The sequence below is a fragment of the Acanthopagrus latus genome, chromosome 11 (assembly GCF_904848185.1).
Source record: "Acanthopagrus latus isolate v.2019 chromosome 11, fAcaLat1.1, whole genome shotgun sequence".
Classification (NCBI taxonomy): Eukaryota; Metazoa; Chordata; class Actinopteri; order Spariformes; family Sparidae; genus Acanthopagrus; species Acanthopagrus latus.
This window is the reverse complement of record NC_051049.1, coordinates 10,206,934-10,229,433: the sequence shown is the minus strand read 5'-3', so window position 1 is coordinate 10,229,433 and position 22,500 is coordinate 10,206,934. Positions and strand designations below refer to the sequence as shown.

General features: G+C 40.5%; 1 protein-coding gene across 1 annotated transcript in view; it reads left to right on the top strand.

Moving 5' to 3' along the window:
- The first annotated feature begins 6,244 nt into the window (after positions 1-6,244).
- polrmt (polymerase (RNA) mitochondrial (DNA directed)) overlaps positions 6,245-22,500 on the top strand; it is a 46,356-nt gene continuing 30,100 nt past the window's right edge. Inside the window, exons 1-8 of the mRNA XM_037114989.1 lie at positions 6,245-6,454; positions 7,902-8,000; positions 8,419-9,173; positions 9,596-9,729; positions 15,823-16,009; positions 18,958-19,107; positions 21,487-21,654; positions 22,138-22,308. Of these exons, the coding sequence (XP_036970884.1) occupies positions 6,313-6,454; positions 7,902-8,000; positions 8,419-9,173; positions 9,596-9,729; positions 15,823-16,009; positions 18,958-19,107; positions 21,487-21,654; positions 22,138-22,308 (1,806 nt within the window). The 5' untranslated portion in view covers positions 6,245-6,312. The remainder of the gene's footprint in view (positions 6,455-7,901; positions 8,001-8,418; positions 9,174-9,595; positions 9,730-15,822; positions 16,010-18,957; positions 19,108-21,486; positions 21,655-22,137; positions 22,309-22,500) is intronic.

The following is a 22,500-nucleotide window of genomic DNA, read 5'->3' as shown; positions in this document are numbered from 1 at the left end:
CTTTCTAACATGACTGGAACTGGTGGAAGTTAGGGTTAGAAACAAAGACGAGCAAGATAAAAAAGAATCTAAAAAGAGCAGAGCAGAGCAGAGAGCACGGCAAATGTGTTTTTTGTTAGTGCGAAGTTGTTTCTCCTCAGAAAAAAACATGTCTATAGTTTTCAGGACATCTGAGTGTTTGCAGGCTTGGCTCAGTAAGTGATTTAGAAATTCTCTCTCTATTGGCACTGAAAGAGAAAGTAATATTTCCTTTAAAAAGTTATAGGATTATGGAAATTCAAACACGAAAATTTAAATTCCATCCATCCATCACATTTATCCACTTATCACTTGCAGGGTCGTAGGGAGCTGGAGCCAATCTAAGCTGACACAGGGCGAGTAGCAGGGTACGCCACGGAAAAGGTTGCCAGTTTTCAGAGGGCTGAGTCTCCATTCCAGATTGTCAAACTATCTAGCTTAATGGCTCGAGTCTGACGGCAGTCACTGGCAGCCTGGGAATTAAACTCTATCTAACAACCAGCTATCTTTCTCCAGAATCGCTGTAAAAGTTGCACGGTGTTACTTACGGTAAACACACACGCATGCACGTTACAATGTGCTGCCTCCTTCCCATTACTGACTGAGGCAGATTCAGATGATGCTTCCAGCTAATAGCCCCAACAGACTCGACTCCATACTGTCTGGCAATTACAAACTCTCAGACAAGTCATACAAGTCACAGAAGTTAGTCTAGTTTATTCGAATGAAGTTCCTCTAACAAAAGTGTTTGTTTTCAGCCTGCTCACATTTTTCTTAAAAGGGAACATTTTTGCACACTTAAACTACAATACATACCATGAGTATAAGATACATTAGAAGTTTAGTGATGTTGTTATTTCATCACGATTGAAGTTCAAAGCAGTCACATCATGGTAGACCTTTCCTTACAGTACAACACAGAGCCTTGTGTTATAATAAAATACGATGGATGAAATTCAAAAGACATACTTATCTGTTGACTACTGTACAGTATGCGGGGGGAAAAAAAGAACATAACAACTGTCAGGAAGTTCCAGTTGTTAAAAATTCCCCCGTAATTAAAATCATACAATCATTCTATGTGCTGTGTAACCTCTCGAAAATCAGAGAGTTCCCTGAGGTCAACAGCAAAGCTCGGGCCTCGTGTGAGTGTCAGATGTGGCAGCAGATTGCTTTGTGGTGTCTTGTGAAGCAAATGTTTGGGCTCTGAGCTCAGTGCCCGAGCAGACACAAGACTGTATGCCACTGTGCATCTATGTCGTTTGAACATGCCAGGAATCTACACGATTTCATGGTCGTAACACATAAATGCTTAGTGTTTTCAATGGTCAAGCTCATTTACTATTTTTATTCAAATCAAGTCTTGGAACCTCTTGGAAGACTAATGTTTGAAGCTCTAGCTAGCTCTTTGTTAGCTGTGCTCTGCGCTAAGTGCTGACACAACTTAGTTTTTAGCCTGCTAAAGTTGGCTAATTAGCACGGGAAAAAAATAACAGCTGAGGCTGAGAGTGCCATTAGTTTAGCTGGTAACCAAAGTAGTAGACAAAATTAGACATGATGATGGTGCTCGAGGAACAGTTAAGGCATCAGTAGGTGAACATGAATGTCTGTATCAAATCACAGCAATCCATCCAGTTGTTATATATATAATGTCTAGATATTTCACCCAAAACAACAAATGACAACCTCATGGTGAAGCCCCATGACCAACAAAGTCACTAGAATTTATCCTCAGGGGACCATGACTGTAAAAAGAAATCATCTGAATCCATCTAACAGGCCCCAGCTGATGAGATATTTCTCTCTGGACCAAGCTGTAGTTCCTCAAATGGCCACTTGAGGCTGGCTCCGAAAAATGAGTAAAGCTGAGTTAGCTAGTCGCTACTTGTTAGCACCCAGCTTCTTTTGGACTGCCGTCTCTTTGCCCATTTTCATGTTGGCCAGCTGTTTAGTGGAGTCAAGATATTCCGAGATGGCGATGGCCACAACAACCACAGAAACCTGATTTGTTATTTTATACAGCCTGTTTTCTGAACCAGCGTTATCAGGCCGACACTGCCATCCCTAGAGCCCTGCTTGCTGCCATTTAGGATGTTAGTACCTGTAACTACAACATGCCTGGTGCGTGTCTACCACAGATGTATTTTGGTATTGAGTTGAGTTGAGCTGAGTTGAGTTGAGCCGTGCCGTGTGGGTGTGCCCTGAGCTGAGAACACCGCTCTTTGAGCCAGGCACCCAAGGAGGATGTTCTCAAGTGGAGGAACCTAATCTTTCCCAGCAGGAATCCAAGCGGCTCTGTAAGTGTATGAATAGAGATAATATCTCTATAATGAGGCCTGTTTTGTACCGTCAAAGTCTTCAAAAGGGTCTGAAACCCGACCTCCCTCCTAGCACTGACAATCCCTCAGTAATAGCTCCCTATTATTAATTGTTTTGCCGGCCTGCTAAGCTCTTGTCTCCCTCTTTCTCCCTCTTGCTCTTGTAGTTGTGTTTTAGCAGCTCACCCATGACCTGCTGCTTTTAAGTGCACTGACACCCTGCCAGTTTGCAACCCAGTGGTAGGAAGGTGTTTGTTTTCCTTCCTTTTTTTTTCACATGAAAGTGTTTCCAGATACACAGCAATCTACTTTCTCTTTATTGTAGAAGCTAAGCTGCGGAGAGTTACATCATTCACATGGGGAAATTATCTCACACATTATTATTCACGGGTAGTAAATGCTCATAATTTCGACGATTAGGCAATTTCTCCTTTCAGCATGTCCAGCACCGCCTGTGCTGTTGGGTCGGACCCAGCGCAGGTGTGCTGCCTGCCGTGGTTGGCTGACAAACATCCGGACGTGGTTAAAGGAACTGACCCGACCACCCCAACTAAACCCCGCTGAGGAACATGGCCCTTTGCATATCCTGCTTCGTGACCATTGTCTATTGTCAGCGGCATTACGATAAGTGGGTCATCTATCTGATGCTGTGAAGAGTTCTGAGAGATCCAGCCTCCCAGTTCTTCACAGGACAGCAAGCGGAGATCCAACCGACCGATAGAGTTGGATGCAAAAAATGTGGCTTGTCAGGAGTGATTAAACATCTGATGTGTATCAGAAGCACACAACAGAGGACACGTCCACAAAAGGACTCGTGCTGGTGAGGATGGAAGAAGCGCTTCAAAAATCTCTGCTGACTCGGCGTTTCTTCACTCTCCTAATTGATGCAGAAACTCTGTGTGAACGTTGAGGTTGACCTAACATTATTAAAGTCTGAAGTATACATCATTCTCTCAAATGATTCTTTTGAGACACACTTATAAATAGCAGTGTGACACATCTTAAGACATTTTATCTGACTCACTAATTCAATCCATCTTAAAACGCTCGTGTGGGGAAAAACCAATAAGAGCCGACTGAGTCACAGCAGTCCAGTAAGTAAAGGCCAGTGCATAAGCCTGGAGGATCATGTTGATTTCTGTCTCTCTGTAATGGACAGTAATGGATACAACAAAGTGTGTGATGTGATGACTAATATTTCATGGTAAACTATTGCATCAGTCCCCTGGAAGTCTGGAGCTGACTGTAAAAAAAGCACTAATGTGCTGCATGTCTACGCTAAACAAATGTTTAATAAAGTTTTCTAAATAGGACTCCTCGGATGTCACATATGTGGAGCCTCACTGTGAGGTTCTTTGAGAAACACTTTTTCTACACGGTGACAGGTCACTAATTCCATGTAAGTGGCGCAGACACACACACAAGAGACTCACACGCATGCACAAACACATGCCAAAGGCATTTACCAACACAAGCATCTCACAGAGAAGTATCTCCATCAAAAACAGCCCTCTCTCCATCTGTTAAACAAATAGGGAGCCCCTACAAAGGTGTGCAAAAGAATCCACATGATCAAAGTGTATGAGAATGGCAGCCTTGTCCTGGCCTGGCCATTATCAGGCCCCATGAATGCCTGTCTTCTCCTCTTTTGTCGGTCGAGGCATTGACAGTCACTCACCCGGCAATGACTGTCACACCAGCGCAAAGAGCCAGCCGCCGACAGGGGCCAACCACATCAAACGAGGCTGTCAAGGGGCCCTGCTCGTGAACCGTGGCAACAAACACCTCCTGATCCTCACCTACAGCTCAGCAGCAGACACCCACCGCTGTGCTCTCAGCCACTGCCTCCACTGAGAAACGATGTACTGCCTGGACCTCATTTCCCTCTCGGCAGCCCCCCTTCTCTCTTTCTCTGCTTCCCTCTGTCAAGTAGTGCTTGTGTTAACCTCCAGCCTGCCGAGACACAAAGGGCTGCTAAAGTGTTTAAGAATGCTTTATGGATGCATGACAAGGGGAGGCTGACACTGCTGGGGGTCAGAAAGTATACAGGATGTGAATGAGATACATTCAGTTTTTACTTTCAATTTGGAGCTGAGTCACACTTGATTTAGCCTGTATGAGGTTTGAACTTCCAAAGTTGACTGGAAAGAAGAGGACAATAATTTTCAATGGGCTGTGACAAGTGCTTTGGTCAAGTCAGCGTGAGTGCAGGTTGCATGTGTGCACTACCAGCTTCAGATTACATTAATGGCAATAAAGCTCATATGCAGTGCTGTTCCTCAATTGACAATAAGTTTATGTTACGTAGCAGAGTAACTATGAGGTCAAAAGTAGGTCCTGTACAAGTCCTGAGAGAATATTCATGTAGGGTTTTGTTCTGTTCTCAAGCAGCAGTTTCCGTACAAAGTAGCTTGGAAACATTGCGAATGTCATTTGACATTAATTGTAATATTTCTTGGATTTATGTGGCTTTTCCAACTACATATTCATGATTTATGACTGCACAAGAAACCCAGGTGCAGGAAGTCACAGTGAGTGCTGGACTATCATGTTTCCACTTATTTTCTTGTTCTTATAACCAGTACACACGAGTATGATCATAACCCTTTTGAACTAAGTTATATACCAAACCAATGACTTTGAAGTAGCATGACAAATATATTTGACATCTGACGTAAAATAACATAAGTGTGACTTTAAATGTCAAAATATGATCCAAAACATGTTGCTTGTGTAAATGTAGGACACTCCTTTTCACCTTGGTCTCCTGTTTGACCTCTCCTCCTGCTCCGATCGACTGTGATGAGACTGCCACCTGTAGGCCAAACATAATACACTATTTATTTCAAACTACTGTGAGGTATATGAATATTTTAGCCACTAAACAGATGGACGGGGAAAGCAAATCGTGATTTAAAATGATAAAAGTAACTTTTTATTTTAAATGCATTTAAAAGACTTCTTCAATGTGACTGTTGATTGTATATGAAAACTAATTGTAACAGAGGGAAACATTTTATAATCCGAGCCTTACTCCTGACTTGCTTGTTTGATCTTAATATATATATATATATATATATATATATATATATATATATATATTATATATATATATATATATATATATATATATATATATATATATATATTATTGTCAGTGTAGACCTTATGAGTTACATTGAAGTTCACCTGTCCAATTTGTAACGTTTCAATAACCACATGAATTCATGCATCATGTCAAACAGTTAAACAGTTTGATTGTCAAGCTTAATTACTTGAAATTCAAGAACTACAGTACAAAAAATTGCACAAGATCTAATGTTTTATCTTTGCTGTTTTCTAACAAAACAAAACTAGTGTTCCCCTTTTTTAAAAAAAAATCCTTTTATGCCTCTAAACTGATTTTATTTTTACTTCATGTTTTTCCATTAATTTTTTTTTTTTTTTTTAATGTAAAGCACTCTGAGCTGCATATGTTTTGTATCACAAATGCTATACAGTAATGGTTGTCATTATCATTATTAATGTTAATATTTGTGTACACAGCATGTTTTAGTGTAGGCATATGTGAACATCTCAATTTTAAACGTACTGACACATACTGTACTGACACGTACTGTGAACATATAAATCCAAAACCATGGCCAGGTGATTCTACTTACTTTTGGTTTTCCACGCTCTACAGCTGACCCTGATATAGGTTATACTGTACAATGACATATCTCAATAAGAAGTCATATAAGTAACTAACCACATCGAAAGCTTATCTCAGCTGAATTGCGTGAATATACATGACTGACACGTGGTAAATGCTAAAACTTAACAAACATAAATATTAGCACATTTTTCAGCGCTCGATTTATCTGCGATCCTCTAACCACGCCTCGACCTGCGACGAGCGCTCCTCGCGACTAGCTTGGTCTCATTTAAGATGGCGGCCTGCAGCTGAGAAGTAACGCGGTTATTACATGTCAACATGTCACTTCTCAGAGTTTGTGCCTTTGCCAAATGTCTGAGCCGTCGCAGTTTACTGGAGAGATGTGCTGTTCGCGTGTGTTTTGCGGACAGCGGGCAGCTGTGTGTGTCGAGAGGGACCGGCGCAGTCAGGCGAATATCAGGTGAGTCGAAGGAGTCTGTCTCACGTTGGTATCACCACAGCCTGTACAGAGACGGTATGCTGGACAAATTAGCTCACCTTCGTCCAGGACAATTGTGTTTCATGCCAAAGTGCTCACACGTGAAGTTGATAACGATTAAATCTTGTGAAGTCGGACGAGGGTCAGCATGTACGGTTTGGTTAAAAACGATGTTTCACTGAGTGGAGGTCGTGTCACTGTCACTTTTATTGCTATTGGACTAAATGTGAAAACCTTCTGGGCTCCAAAGATTCCCAGCTTTCTACTCAAGTGACCACTCCATTAAGAGCACACTACATTTGCCTTACTTCACAATAGCAGGGCTGTTTTAGCCTTTAGACGGTGTGGTGGGTGATGCCCAGGTAATGGATCTGTTAAACCGACTTATGTGACATCAGATTCTCTGAGCCAAATATTAGACTACATGTCAGTAGTGCGCCCCCCCCTAATTCTTTACCCCTCACCATTAAATCCTGTTCAGGTGACAGAATCTGATTAAACAAGTGTCAGCCAAGAGGTTTGTGGTTTGAGACCCAGCTCCCTCACGTCCTTCACCGGGACTCTCAAACCTGCATGTTGAAGAAAGATATGAGCATAAAGTTCCAAGTAATCGCTCAGGAAGATGAGGGATATTTATGCAGGATGTCAGTCTGCAGTAGGAGAGGGAATCACAGAGTAACTCACAGTTCATACTATTCATGGTGATGTTGTCCTCGGTATCGACAATGCAGCAGTTCTGCGATCGACAATACATCACAAGACAATCGTCTAACAACACATAATAACATCTGTCTAACTGAAGAGTACAGGATTAGGGGTTGACTGAAGTTTTTTTCAGGGCTGTTACCAATATTGATTATTAGTCATCAGAGAGACCGAGAACCAATAGATGTCCATTTTCTGCCACTTTATACTTCCAGTCCACATTTAGTTACTTTGCACAAACTCTATGCTGCAGATTCAGATTATTCAGTGTTGACAGGCTACTACTTGTACTTGTAACCGATCAGATAGTGTTGTGGGAGGGACAGTGATTGACAACCGCAGTGGTGACTATACAGACAGAGAAAGGTTGCTGCATCAGAGCCAAATTATTGCATTTTTAGATCAATTTACAAATACAAAAAAAAACACCAATTTCAAACTTTGGGGAAATGTTGAATATCGGCTGATAATCGACCTACTCCTATACAAAGTAAATAGTAAATGGACTGCACTTTTATAGTCTTAACTATCACTCAAAGTGCTTTACAACCCCAGTTGTAACTTGTCTATGTCCATGTTTGCTGGGCATTCCGATGTTAAAAAGCCATAAACTGGCAAAAGGCAGAGAGGAAGAGTTATGATATATTGCCATATTGATATTTTGACCCACCCATAGTCTGCAATATTTACTGTAACCTCTAATAGATTCAGCTGCCTTTTTCAGAGACACCCTTGCATCTTCAGAGAAGAAATGTTTCGTTTGGACTCCCAAAGAAAGAGGACGGAAAGAAACGTGTACTGGAGCAGTCTCAGTTGTTGGATGGTATGTTAATGAAGATGGCAGGTTGTCAAACTGCTACATTTCAGATATTCTTTTCAAATAACTTTTATCAGCTGTTTTGATTGGTTCTCCTCTCTATATGCTGCCATCCCAGACTTCACTTGTTTACTGTTTTGTCCAAGACTCCTGATGAATGTTCTTGTGCTGGAGCCTCATGTCACAGTGACTGGAGGAAAATTATGCAGTATACCTGACTTATCCAGGCGTTTGCATGTCTTTATTGGTTTCTGTATCAATAAGTATCCCCAACTTTTGCGCCAACAGCCTGTGATATATGAATACTTGCTCAGCCTAATCAGCAGCTGTGGCCTGTAGTTTGTTCTGTATTTCAGTATATTACTCTGTAAAAGCCTCACAAGTAACTCTACACCAGATGCCTTTTTCTGTTTCTCCCTGTCAGTGCTTGAGGCCAGGATCCTCCAACTTCAATCTGACGTCGCTGTGGATGTCCAACATGCCAAAGTGCAATTTGTGAATGCCCGCTCCATTGGAAAGGTAAAGGTTGCCTCTGATAGGGATCCCAAAAGCACACCATCAGACATTCCTAAATCAGGAAAGACTGTTGCTAAAGGAACCTCTGAACCAAAGCCAAGCCGTTGGATGGAAAAATTAACTAAGGAGAAGAAGAATCTGAAGAAATGGCAGCAATTTCAGGTGAAATTACAGAAGAATGTTAAGGAGAAACCAACAGCCAAATCTAAAGGTAGCTCACTGCTTCCTGGTACATCACATAAAACTATATCTACCACAGCTAAAAAGACTATGACAAAAGATTTGAATAAGAGGCATCATGCAACATCAATTTTTGCAACGACTACCTCTGCTACCGCTGCGGCAGGGAAAGCAGCCATGTTACAGAAGGTATTTAAAGGACACCAAAACCACCCTCAGAATCAGGTTAGCCGTCAAGAGCCAGCTGAGGTGGCAAAGCTTCAGAAGAGCCTCGGTAAGACAGAAAGCCTGCAGGAGGACAAGGGAGAAATTGAATGTGGGGAAATACAGAAGAGCATTCGCTCTTACCTGGAGGCATGTGTGTTTGCTGGGCACATTGAGAAGGCGCACCGTTTCCTACTCAGCCAGCACAGACTCATGAAACGTCGTAGACTTCTGAACACAGACATCTACAACATCATGATTAGGATGTGGGCCAAGAAGGTGAGTTCAACACTTCTGATTTACAATTAGCCTATGTGGGTGGTTTCCTAGATAGAATAAGAACATGTATTTATGTGTCCCAGGATATTTGTTTAGAAGGTTGGACTTGGACTGGGATGGTCGCACAGGCACACGTATATTTTTCCTAACAAGCTGACAAGCTCAATACAGCATTTTCTACATAATTTGCACTTGTGAATGACAAAATGTGTGAGGGTTTGTATAATAAATACTTTCACATTCATTACACAATAGACCACATCACTTAAGTTAGGCTTTTGCTCAGAAATGTCGTTGAGTTTGATTTTCATGTGTTCTCTTGGTGCCAATAAACATTCTCAAGAAAACACTGGTATAAAGTTTAAGTGGAATCTAAGTTTAATGATACTTGATAACCATGTCTGTCCTTCTTCTTTTTATAGGGAGCATTAAATCAGATTGGCCGTGTGTTCATTATGTTAGAAGATGCTGGTCTGAAGCCAAATCTGGGATCTTACTGTTATGTTCTGGAGTGTATGGGCCGCAATCCCGACTGCTCCCCAAAGACCGTCGTAAGGTGCGTAAATGCTCAGGGTGGGAATCTCTAAGCAACTCAGGGGTCGGTTCTGATGAGGCTAAGATACGATTATAAATGATCAGTGTGTCTTGATGGGATTAGATTTCTTTCATTATCTTTGCTCATGTTCAAAACGAAACAAAAAAATATCAAAAAGTAGCCTCGCTCAGAACCTAAATACATTTTACGCCTGTTGTATTTCACCATCAAATTGGTTTAGCTGTAAAGATATACAGTGTGGTTGAAGAAACTAGTTGCAGGTGATCATAATGTTGAGAGCTGAGTTTCAACTGGTTTTGGGCTTCTACATGTTCTGGATTTAGACAGCCTTTCTAGAGAAATGCATGATTTATCTAAGAATATATTTTTCCCCACCCCTGGGATACACTCACACCACTTATCAATAAGACACATGAAGAGTTAGGTTTGTTATAGTATTTGAGGATTTGGCACATTTGTTCAGTATCCCCTCATATTTAACAACATTTTTAACACTCTAAGGACAGTTACAGTTTTAACTGTTAAGCAGGACAGTGGCAGTACAGATGACTTGCCAGCAGAGGTCATGTAATGCTCATAGTTTATACTTTAGCACATCCTTTCTGAATTATAGCAGGGTTGCTTATTTATGATCATAGCTGTGATTGTTAGTATTTATGGCTGTTTTTAATCAATAAATAATGTTGTCAGTGCAGAAGCAAAGTGTCTCATATTTTGAAAGCATCTACTGCATTTCTCTCAAGCTGTTTTTTTATTGCAATTGCGTGCAGCAGTGATTCAGTTTGACACTTTGTCTCTCAAGTATACAGTAGTGTAGTATAATAGTTCAGTGTAACAATTAAGTACAATATATTGCATGGCACGTTATACAGTTTGCACACTGAGGCTCAAGATGGAGCAGGTATTTCAGCTCAACAGTGTCACAGTGTTCAGTGCTTCGTTGTATTGTAAAATCATGATGCTTTTTCCTCTGGATAGCCATGATGCTCAATCTTTGATAACCCCTAACAAGTATAGAAAAGAGAGCAATGTACACTCTCTATTCAAGTTACTATTTTAACTTAAAATGTAAGAGTTGTTAATATTCTTTGTCCTTGCCACATCCTGATCATTGTTGTGTTATCGTTAGTTTCCCTGAGTGCACTGTTGGTCTGATGCTGATTTGACCACTTTGTTAAAAGAGATTTAAGGAGGATAAAAGCGCAGCATTACCTCAAGAGTCCCTATTACAACTTCTGTAGTAAAATAGTTGACTCAACTATGTTTGTTATGATTTTTCTTTTTAGTTTACTGAGCTTTAGGTTTTGGATTTTATTTTCTTTCTATCTTGTTTTGTTTTTTGTTTTTTTATAGCTTTTGCTTGTTTCACGGTCTGTGGTTCTATTTTAATGTTAATTCGGTTTACTCTTGTTGTAGCAAGAATATTCCATCAGGATGTTTGCTGTTTCTCTTGGCTGTCATGGCTGCTGGTTGTGATGGGTTCAGTTGTTGTTAAGGCATACTTTTGAGTTCAAAAGTTAGGTGTTCTGCTTTATTGAGTAGTTCCTGATCTCTAATACTTCACTCGCATTTCAGTTGCAGTTCCTTCTCCTCATTGTTAATATTGTTTCCATAGCCACTAAGCATCTAATAGTTGTTTCCTGATTTTTTTTTTCTTGTTTCTGTAACGATTATTATAGCTTTCTATGAGGCTTCCTAAAATTGCTTTGGTTGTGGCTGCATGGTGGCAGCGTTAATGAGGTTTTTGCTTCGACTAATCAAATTGTTGCAGGACAGCAAACTCTGCAGACTAGAATCATAGTGTGTTTCATGTATTTTTTGCTCAGACAACCAACAAGTTGTTGCAACTCTTTCTGCAACCTTTAAGGCCAGTAGCCCAGTTCTGTCTCTGCAGTAACTAGGTCACCCTGACAAAACACTCTCTAGTGTTATTAATTGAATTGTTGTGACACAGACTGTGTGTAAGCCCCACACTTAGATTTATTACATGACATTTAGCACATGCAGTATACACCTACTGGGCACAGCTCACAGCTTCAGTGGAAGACTACATGTGTCACAGCGTGTTAGCCTATTTGATGGCAGCCAATACAATCAACTGGCCTGCTGCCCAGCCAGTGGCAGGGCACATATTGAATTTTCTTTTCTTTTTTTTTTCTTTTTTCTTTCTGAGGGGCCTAACACTAGTCTCGAGTTATTATAGCAGGAAAAACTACAGGGAACTGTGGGTCTCTGTTTCATTCAACCTAGTGCATGATATATAGACTTCTTTGACCATGCATTTCATAAGACACAAGCCATGACCCAGTTCAGGAGTTGTCCCTTTCACAGTCTGCCTGTTATTAATATATCATAACATGCAGACAGCGCTCTCTTTCTGCAAAAGCTCTTCTGATAGCGGGTGGAAAGTATGTTTCGTTTTAAATATACCCGACTTTGGAGGACACAAGTGGTGTATCCTTCGTGGTCCTTGGTATGCTTAAAATCCCTTGCATGCTGGTCTTGTTTTAAAAGCAGGTGTACATTTTCTGTCAGGTGTGAAAATATCACAACCTTCAGTCTTCCAAAGGTCTGACCTTCATGTGACACCTCCTCAAACAAAAGTACAGTGTGTAGTTTCTAATCACACCATGCAAAATAGCCCACTTCTTCAACATGATTTTGCAGTGTAATGATGAAATCTTAACTCCCCCTCTTGTCTCTGCTGGCTTGATTAGTTGTTTGAGAGCTTCATCATCAGCCTCAGTCATGTCGAGTGATGTTGCACAAACTGCACGCACACACACCCACACACACACACAAGCTTGCACACGTGCGCACGTACACAGACATCCATACTTTCCTCCTGTACCCTGGGGACATCGCCCTATGTGGCATGGTCCAATAGCAGGACAGGTGGCAGGGCAGTAGGGAAGGCGGTAGGTGTCTGGTTGGTCCATCGATCACTGTAATCCGATGCTTTTATGACATTGTTCTGCAGGGGTGCACTTGTGCTCAGTCTCTAGCCTAGCAGCCTGTCTTTCCTCATGCCCTCCTCACTAGAATAATTTCATCTGTCACTTAATTTGTTTGTTGTCTGCTCGTCGTTTTCTGTACTCTGTCGTCTCTCCCTTTATTATTGCCCGATAGCTGTTCTCTCCTGGTATCACTCTTGTCTCTGTAGTCTCCCCCTTGCAGCATCCTTGCCCTCAGTGTAGGGTGCAGTCTGTTCCCTTCTCCTCTGTCTCACTCTCTCTCTCTCACACACACACACACACACACACACACACACACGTGCACACACATATTCCTTTAAGTTTTTTCCTTTTGTAAGTGCTGTGTCCTCCAGAGCTCTTTGCTCCCTTGGGTGCAGCAGAGCAGTCACCAGGCTGATTATGCTCTATCTTTCAACCTCTCTGCTCTCTTTGTTCCTTTGGACCACACTGCCAGCACCCAGGCTAATCCTCTCTTTGTTCAAGGCTCTCTCATTTACTCAGACTAAAATTGCACATTGCATCACAAGAGACTCCGAGCCATAAGTGAAAATGCTAAAAGATTTGACCTCTTTGGCTTGCTTTAGAAATTGTTCCAACCATCCACTTTATAACTTCATACTGGATACATTTGACAGAATATTATAATACATGTTCTTTTCTGTAATTATTCGCTCATGAGCAGAAGTCTGCTCACTTCTGATTAGATTAAGTCTGCGAAAGTTGCTGAGCCATAGTTTCCTCCAGATGGTAATTAGCGCACCAGTGTAAGTCATAATTGTCTTGAGGGAAAGGTGTGTAGGGTGAAGCAGAGCTCTCTCATCCTCATGTGGTTGATGGCAAATGGGTTTTCCTCACCTCTGCCTCTCGGCTGAGTCATGTAGTTCTGAAGTTAACCTCTGGGGAGCAGTCCAACCAAACATGGGCCAATAGTCTTTGTTTGGCTGAAGCTTTAGTACCTATACTAATCAGTGTGCCAAGTGTGCATGGCACTAACAAGGTTTTAACACTGTAGACATGCTACATCTGTAATTACATATCTAAAAATACTGCATAGTGTACTACTCTGTAGGTTATACAAAGGGATACACCTGTTACTTGGATCATCTAGCTATGCCAACATGCAAAGAGGAAGTGTGAACTAAGCAGCTTTTTATAGTAAGTCTTTTAATGCTTTGTTGCCAGACAGTAAAATTAATTATGTAATTTGTAGCACCCAAACTTTGTGTCTGTGCTTCCTGGTAATGTCGGTCTTCCTAAAAATATACTGCTTATGCTCTAGAATAAAACAATATATACCCAAGATTCATGATTAATTGACACAAATATTCATCAGCTGGCCTGTGAATCGCACAATTTAAAGATCCACCAGCCTGAAATATAAATTCACAGGGCTTCTTCGGTACCATACATCAAATCGACTTATGGAATAATCTTTTCATTACACCTCTCATTTGTATTCCAGCGACTGATTGCACATTGGCATTATCTGCATTCTGCAGTCCACTCGTGGCGACTGTGTTCTCTCTAGGAGATCTCTAGGAGATTCTGTCTAAATAAACATTTCACTGGTGTCGTCAGTGCCCATCTGGCTCTGGATCAAACTCATACTCTGAGTCTGACAGAAAAGCCTGTCAATGCAAATACTTCAATTGATATTCAGCAACTGTCAATAAGGGAACGCGAGAGATAGACAATGATCCTTCAGACAGGGGAGTTCTTTTTTTTTGTTGAGCTGAATTAATCAGAAGCCCAGCAAGTTATATGATTATCTTGCTCCAAATCCCACATCAACAGGCAGGTCAGAAGGTTGAACCCTGAACCTTGTGATCAGGCTTCATAGTCGGCTCCATTTTAATAACCATAATCTCCCTCGTAAATGAAAAACTACTTCTTGTGTCATCCAGTGGGCTGATATTTTGGTCAGCTTCATGAGCACTGAATCTGAACCAACACTGAGCTAAATTAACCTGGAAAGGATAAGGTTAGGGCTAAGGTGAGGGTAAAGTTCTGTAATTACTTTCTACAACAGGGATAAGTGTTTTATTTATCTGTCAGTATATTGTTGGCAAAATGTGAAAAAAAGAATACATTTGGGGATACCCCAGCACAGGTTTAAGAGGATGTGGCTGACACTAACTTAACTCACTAGTATTTCTGATTAATCAGTTAATCATTTAGTCTATAAGATGACAAAATGTGAAAAATGCATTTCATAGTTTCCCAGAGACTAAAGTGATGTCTTCAGATTGCTTGTTCAGTGCAACCAAAAGTCCAAAAACTCAACAACGATTAATCTCTTATCAAAACCATTGGGAATTGATTTTCTTTCTATCAGTTAATTAACTTATTGTTGCAACTGTGTTAGCCACAGGTATTAAACAAAACTGTGGGGACAACAGTACTTTTTAGTTTGGCTGTTAAACAGTGTTTTATGCTGTTGTGTGGGGAAACATGTAACCAGAAAAGGGCAAGCAATAAATAAATGAAGAAACAGACAAAACAGCTTTTCTGTCTGTCACTACATCAAGCTAGAGTGAATATTTTTCTGACGTTTTAAAATTATTACTTTTTGTGGATTTATGGCTTATTCTTTATTCAAACATCCACATACATTTTGTTTTGTGAGAAGCATAAAGCATTTCCTCATACATCTTTTGTTGTAGGATGATGATGTAAAAATGAACCTTGCACCTTGTATGTCCATGCTAATCCACTGTAGTCAGTAGGATAGCAGGTGAAGTCCTACAGCTGTACTGTACTCCAGCTAATTCGGTGTACACTTTTGTTCCTGTGTGAAGTGAATTGCAGAGAATTTACCATTGCTCCTTGGTTTGATCCTTTGCTGGTATCACATAGACTATTTAGACACAGTTCCTGCCAACGTAATGTGTTAATCTATCTTAGTATATGTGTGGCTGTACTCTTTGTGCTCATATGAGTCATTGGTAAAGACTGGACAGCACATTTCTATTCCAAAATCAATTACTCAGATTTGAAAGCCAGGAGGAGAGTTTTGAAGAACATCACAAGGTCCCCACAATTATAACATAACTAAAATCTGCTTAAGGGCCGATAGAAAAAAAACTGGTACATCAACTGTTTGTCTCTGTACATCCAGGTGCCTGACCCAGATGGCGGAGGATGGCCTGTCTGTGGATGACGTGTTCCACCAGTGTTCATTCCGGGAAGATGAGCGAGACATGGTGCTGAAAGCCATGCATATTGTCGAGCCCGACTACCAGCCGAGGCCCAGCACGACCACTGACAAGTGGTCTTTACCGCTGGTTGAGGACCTCTACAAGAAGGTATTACAGGCTGGCTTTGAACTTCACAACATACTGTCTGTCGAGAATGGAAAGTCAGTTGTAAATTTTTAGTTGTTAGTAATTTAATTGAAATCATATCAATAGAATGGCATCAATTCCTTGACCCTCAACTCCATTTACATGAGCATAGTGGCATCTACTGAACAGACTTAGCAGAAATCGCCCAAAAATAAGAGTCATTGTGTTTTCATTACCTTAGAATGAGCTGTTTATATCAAAATAGGGAGCGAGTCAACACCCATGGAGGTCACTGCGTTGCATCTCCATGTTTCTACAGTAGCCGACAACGGACAAACCTGGCAGTAGTGAAAGCCTTCCTCATTTCAGGTGGATGCCATAAATGATTCGATGGGAACAGGCGAAGAAGAAGAGCGAGTGGCTGCTGTTGCCAAACAATCTGTGTTGTGAGAAGTTTGAAATCACAATCTGGTGAAAGATGGATGATCATACTTATCTTGTATAAGAAAAATCACAGGAGCGTGAATCATTGTCGAAGAAATGAAAACTCCCAAGACGCTAAACAAGCTCGGGACAGCCAACAGCATAACAATAAGATAAAGTACACCAATGATATGTCTCTCACATGAAGACTTAAGTGAATATAGTGACAGGATTGAGGCCCCCAGATGGTGTAGAAATGATTTAAAGAAAGTCATCTACAAAGTGCAAAGGGAGATATGATAGAGTTATTCCTTAAAGACTCTTGTGTATGTTTTGAGACTCAAAGCACTAGAGAGCTGCAAAAGCTGTCAAAAGGCTCCAGCGTGACTACGAAAGATTTGATTGTCACCCCTTCACAGCCAGACAGGCACTGGCCTATTTATAGTGAGCCAACTCTGCTTTCTAATGGGTCCTCTGCTTTCCTTGCCTCTCCTCCTCTCACCTCTCCTCCCTTCCTTTTTGCCACCTCCTGATTGTCACATGATTCATTAACAGCTTTTGGTTCAATTGCAGTATTTTTAGCCTCAATTTTTGCACCATATTCACTTTGGTCTTCATCAGAGTGGCAAATTGCTGGCCTTTGTGTGTGACAATAACCATCAGCAGGTCATGCATTTATATTTTAAGAGTGTATGTTACAGTTTGCCACTTATTGAAATGTGAAGCAGGTCAAATGTGACTGCTCCATTACAGTTGCGTTTGATTACATTTATAATGTTGACTGACCTATTGGTTGGTTATCTGACTGTGGCTGTGGCTTCTTGGCAGGTTGATTTAATGACTGAAAGACTGTCCAAATAACTGGTCCCCCAGATAACAGGAGCAGGCTGTGTGGTCTCTAGAGGATTTTGAATCAGTGTTAGCAGCAGACACACAGTCTAATTAGAATATTGTTTGTCAGCGTGAGATGGAATTTTGATTAAGTCGATGCTCGTACAAAATGCGGTTTGATCTAGTTTCAACTTGTCATCAGAGATTTTATGGTATTCTATAATCTGATTATTAATTTTGTCTGGAAACTGGCCTGTATGTGTGTCCCTTTAATCATAACTTTTAATTGTGTTTCCTCTCAATAATGAAAGTTTGTATGCTCTGCAGTCTTCTGGTCAAATCTTGTTAATCCATCTTGTGTATCCATTGTGGGCTCTACACAACTTTTTTTGAGCTTTGGAAATTTTAATACATTCAATTTTTTAATTACAATTATACAACAGTCCCTTCTATCCAACTTTTACCTTTCTTTGTACAACCAAAGCTGCAAGTTTTTGCTTTCCAAACTACACTGCTAGCTCATTTTTCACCAGCTATCTATCGATTCGCCCTGGTCTACTGATAATGAGGCGTTTGCTCCTTTGCTCTAACATTGCTCTGAAGTTCTTATATTGTACAAGAGCTGTCTACTGAGCAATTTATACGCCACAGTATGGTAAGATTTGCTCTGGCTGCTGTCCATGCTACACTTCTCTGATGCCTGATTTGCAGTCCATCTTGTCAGCTGTGTATGAGCTGATAAATGTTCTTACCACAGTGCTACATTCATATAAGCCTACAACCTTTCTATGATATGTACAGGTAATATGCTGTGCTCTTATTGCCCAGGCAAGGTCACTGTTTCTTTGAATAGTTATTGACATTTAAGCCATGAAATGTATTTATTTTAGCAAGACATCTTGGAAATTTCTGAAAAGTCTGTTGCTTAGCTGCCCACATATTAGAGGGTCTGTCAGCATGGTGAGGGGTTGATTTACTAAGACAGAACGCATTCACTCTGTGATTCAGTTCAGGCTATTACTGATCAATACTGTACTTCTTTAATAGACCACTTTGTGCACTGGATTTATTTTCCATCATGCCACAGGTTAGTGCATCTAAGGGTTTTATACTCATCAGCATTTGTAAGTATAAGCTATGTAACCAGGAATCATTTGACTCGCGATGCACTAGCAACCTTCAGCAATCAAACTGGAGATGGATTAGATTCTTATTAGGTATTTTTATACCTGAACTTCCATATTGGCTGATAGAGAGTAACGCACCAGTGTGTTAAAAGATGCATGTGTTATTTTTTAACAGCTGTATATCACTAACCATGTGTGGATGTGATAGGAATGTTGTCATTGTTGTTTGTTCTTGTTCAGGTTAAACACTTGGTAAATTATGAACAAATACATACAATCTCTTAGCAGGATCCCATTTCTGGGCTAATATATAACATGGTATCACATTGGTCCAGAGACCTGATGAGGCATTTCAGACTTCATGTGAGGCATTTTTGACTCTGATTCAGGGTTGGTCCAATTCCAGTGCCTAACTGTTCTGTTTTGATGGGCTAGGGAGGCTCAGAATTAAGGCCAGGTTCTTTTAATTTCTCTGTCTGGAGGGGTTAATCACTTGGCATTAAAGTCCCTTAATGTAATCCAGAAGGAAAAAGTCATCATCTCTCCATTTCTTTATGTCTTGTTCCCGGTTGTGTTTTTGTGTTTTAGAGGGAAGACCACCGTTACCCCAAATTGGACTTCAGTCAGATGGACCTTCAGGAGCGTTTCAAACATCAGCTCAGCATTGAAGAGGCTTGCACCATCACCATCGACTCTGTGGAGGCTAGCAAGCCCATCACTAAAAACGTGGCCAGAATGGTAAGCAAACATACCTGTTGCCTTTCTTTGACTGCATTGCACTTGTGATAAGCTAGACTGCCGATACTTTCAAAAACGGAATGGAATGGAGTTGTTAGTGACATGTTGTTTAGTATTCAGTCTTAAAGATCTGTACAGGTCTTAAAATCCTGAAACATATCAGAGGTACAACGTATGGCCTTTTTAAACATCAATATATTATCATTGTCAGATTCATTTTGAACATCTTTCTGTTGTGCACTGTCATGTTGTCTCTTTAAGATTCAAAAAATCCTGCTGATTTCCTGCTAAATCAAACATGCTGGCTCACAGTATGAGATGCAGACTGCAGAAGGTGCATATTATCTTGACAGTGCTGAAATCTGTTTCAAGAAATTAAATGAATATAGCATGCAAGGGTACTTATTTTAACCTATGAGGAAAGTTTCTCTGATATAAACTTTGAAATGATATGCATTTAGGCCTGACAGGTTAGAAGAAGATACATCATATTCCTGTGGTGTGCCTTCTTTCCAACTCTGGCATTTACAGTCCAGCCTAGCTCGTCTGCCTCTGCAGATGGGCTACGTGGGAAGCGAGCAGGCGAGAGTCCCTGGTGGTCAGGAAGCATTTACAGACAGGCAGGGCAGAATAATAATGTATTGTAATGTAGGCCTCTGGAGAGAACGCAGAGTCACCTCTCCATCCTCAATCCAGACAGTGTCTGAGCTTCAGTCAGAATCGGTAAAACTCTTCCAACTGAGGAGTGAACACTTTTACACACAGTCGCGCACAGAACATACTGTAAGTATAACCACAAAACTTCCAAGGAACATGTATATACATTTACAAATTCTCATTGTCTATTATACAGTTAATCGTTTCATGTCAGTCATTAAAATCATTACACGCACCTTAACATATTATTATAGAACATAGGCATAAGCAATCCGATGATTTCAGATGTGAATGATCTTGAATAAGTTAACACTCTACTCACTCTATTCAGGTGAATCATAGATATTGTACTGTATTATGATATTTTTGTGTTTATTGTGTACTTACTTCCATTTTCAAACTTCATGTAACCCTACTGAGTAGCAGATCAGTGCCGTATGAACATACCCATAGAGTAGCCACTTAGATGGTGATGCTGACTGGACACATTGAGCCTTCCTTTGGTGACGCATTGTAAAAAATAGAGTGTGAGTAATAGCAAGCAGCATGGCTGCTGAGAAACTTTGGTGAAAATATATGTATATACATTTTAATAAAATATCATGTTTTTATTGTTCAAATGGAGAAATTAATGTCAAGTTTGGCTAATGTCCACAGGCCATCTCGAAATTGAGAACAAGGATTGCAGTGTAAATTGTGGATCGTGATTAAATAGAAAAGATGTGATTTTATGTTTTGACCAGTTAGTTCATCCTTAGTACTTCACCAAAAAGGTAATGCAGGCTTGAATCAAGACTTCTACATTCAAAATACATTAGATCGACATGTGACACAATGTGATAGCACAGAACAGTGTTGTTTTAAATGGCTGACAAAATTTGAATTGAAAGAAGAAGGCAATCAGTACGACCGAAAGATACCTGGACCTTGGTCTGTGAGGGTAATTGCAATTTATATATAATGACCGAAAGATAAGGTGTGTGCTTGTAAAATAATAACTTTTATCACATTTAACTGTTCTTTAGTGAAACTTAATTACTTTAACATAGTTTGAAGAGACTAACACCAAATGCAAATGTTAATGGCCTCAGTAAAGGGAAAAAAAAAATTGAAACAGATAAGCTAGCTGTTTACCCTTATTTTCATTCTTTCTGCTAAGCTTAGTTAAACTAACCACCCACTGGCTTAAGCTTCAGATAAGAGTGATATCAGTCATCTTATCTAACTCTCTGCAAGAAAGTGAAGATGGGTGCACAGTATTTCCCAAAATTTCAAACAAGCCTATTAACTTCAATCTACTGAAATATGAGTAATGATTTATCATTGGTAAATTGTATACCGCTCAGCTACAAACAGTTGTAATGGGCCAAAACAAGGAAGTTGAATAGGTTTTCCTTCCCATTTTAGCCTTAAATGAAAAATGCTGTGGTCCAGTTGTGTTCTTCTCATAAGGATCATCTGTTTTTCCACCATCACTGGAGCCAAACAAGCCTAACCATCAAATGTAATGCACACTCATGGCGCACAATACCTTGTGTCCACTGAGAGGTATACCCATCTACTGCTTCACAGTTTATAATGGCTTTCCATTTGGTTCATGCAGTATGTGATAAACATGGGTTGCTACAGAATTGTTTGTTTTATTTGACACGTTCTTTAAGGGTTTCCTGCTGGCAATCACTGTCATGAGATTGATGACCTCCAGTTGTGTTGTCCTTTCAGAGACAGCTGCTGGCAGATCAGCGGGTACAGTGGCAGAAGACCCTCCTCCAGGCCCTGAGGGAGAGCAAGATGATCCTGGCTAACACCAACACCAAGGACTACAGGCTTAACCTTTATCCCTATCTCTGTCTGCTGGAAGATAGAGACTATGTTGACATCATGATACAGGTAATATTAAGCACAGACCCAAGCCTACCGCTCAATGAAATGCCAAAGTCTCAACTTTAACAAAGACTTGTCATTGTTTGAGTCAAGGAGATTTAATTAATAGAGGCTTCACCTCACCGCAAAATTACAAAAAAAGATGTGTAGTGATGTCACTGTGCCACTCTTTTTTTTCTTGACACTGCTGCTGTGCAATAAGACCCAACCAATCCTGGAAACCACAAAACACAAATCAAGTGTCTGATAGAGTGACAACAGCTGCAACAGCAACAGATCTTTGGCAGCAAAGGAGAAGATGCTTTGATCAGACACTTTTTCTTCTAACACAGACAAACACACAGGATGTGATGTTAATTCTGAAAAGACCATTTTCACTTTGATTTCCCCTCTGACTGAAGGATTTCTTTTTCATAAAACTAAATCAGAAGATACACTTTATGTTACCCTCCTGTATGACCTTTCGAAACATTTCCTTCTCTTGTCCAGAGTATTGCCAACATGTCTCCCAGCGGAGAGTCTCTGAAGGTTTTAGCCAGAGACCTGGGGAACAGGGTTTACACCAAGTACTGTGTGCGACAGAAGCATCAAAACCAGATTCTGGAGAAGTTGGGCAACATTTACAACGCTTACACAGAACTGCTGGCCAAAGACACCAAGGTAGAGAAATCATTATGCTCCAGATGTCTTCCCATATATGTGCCTCTTCTGTGTATAAGTTCTGCAAAACAGAATGTCTTTCCTGTTTATCTGCGCAAGATATGCTTTTATTTCTTTTGCATGCACTTTGCTGCAACAAAACAATGCCATGATTCGTATGGAACTTATATGTAATCAAAGAGGTTTAAATTA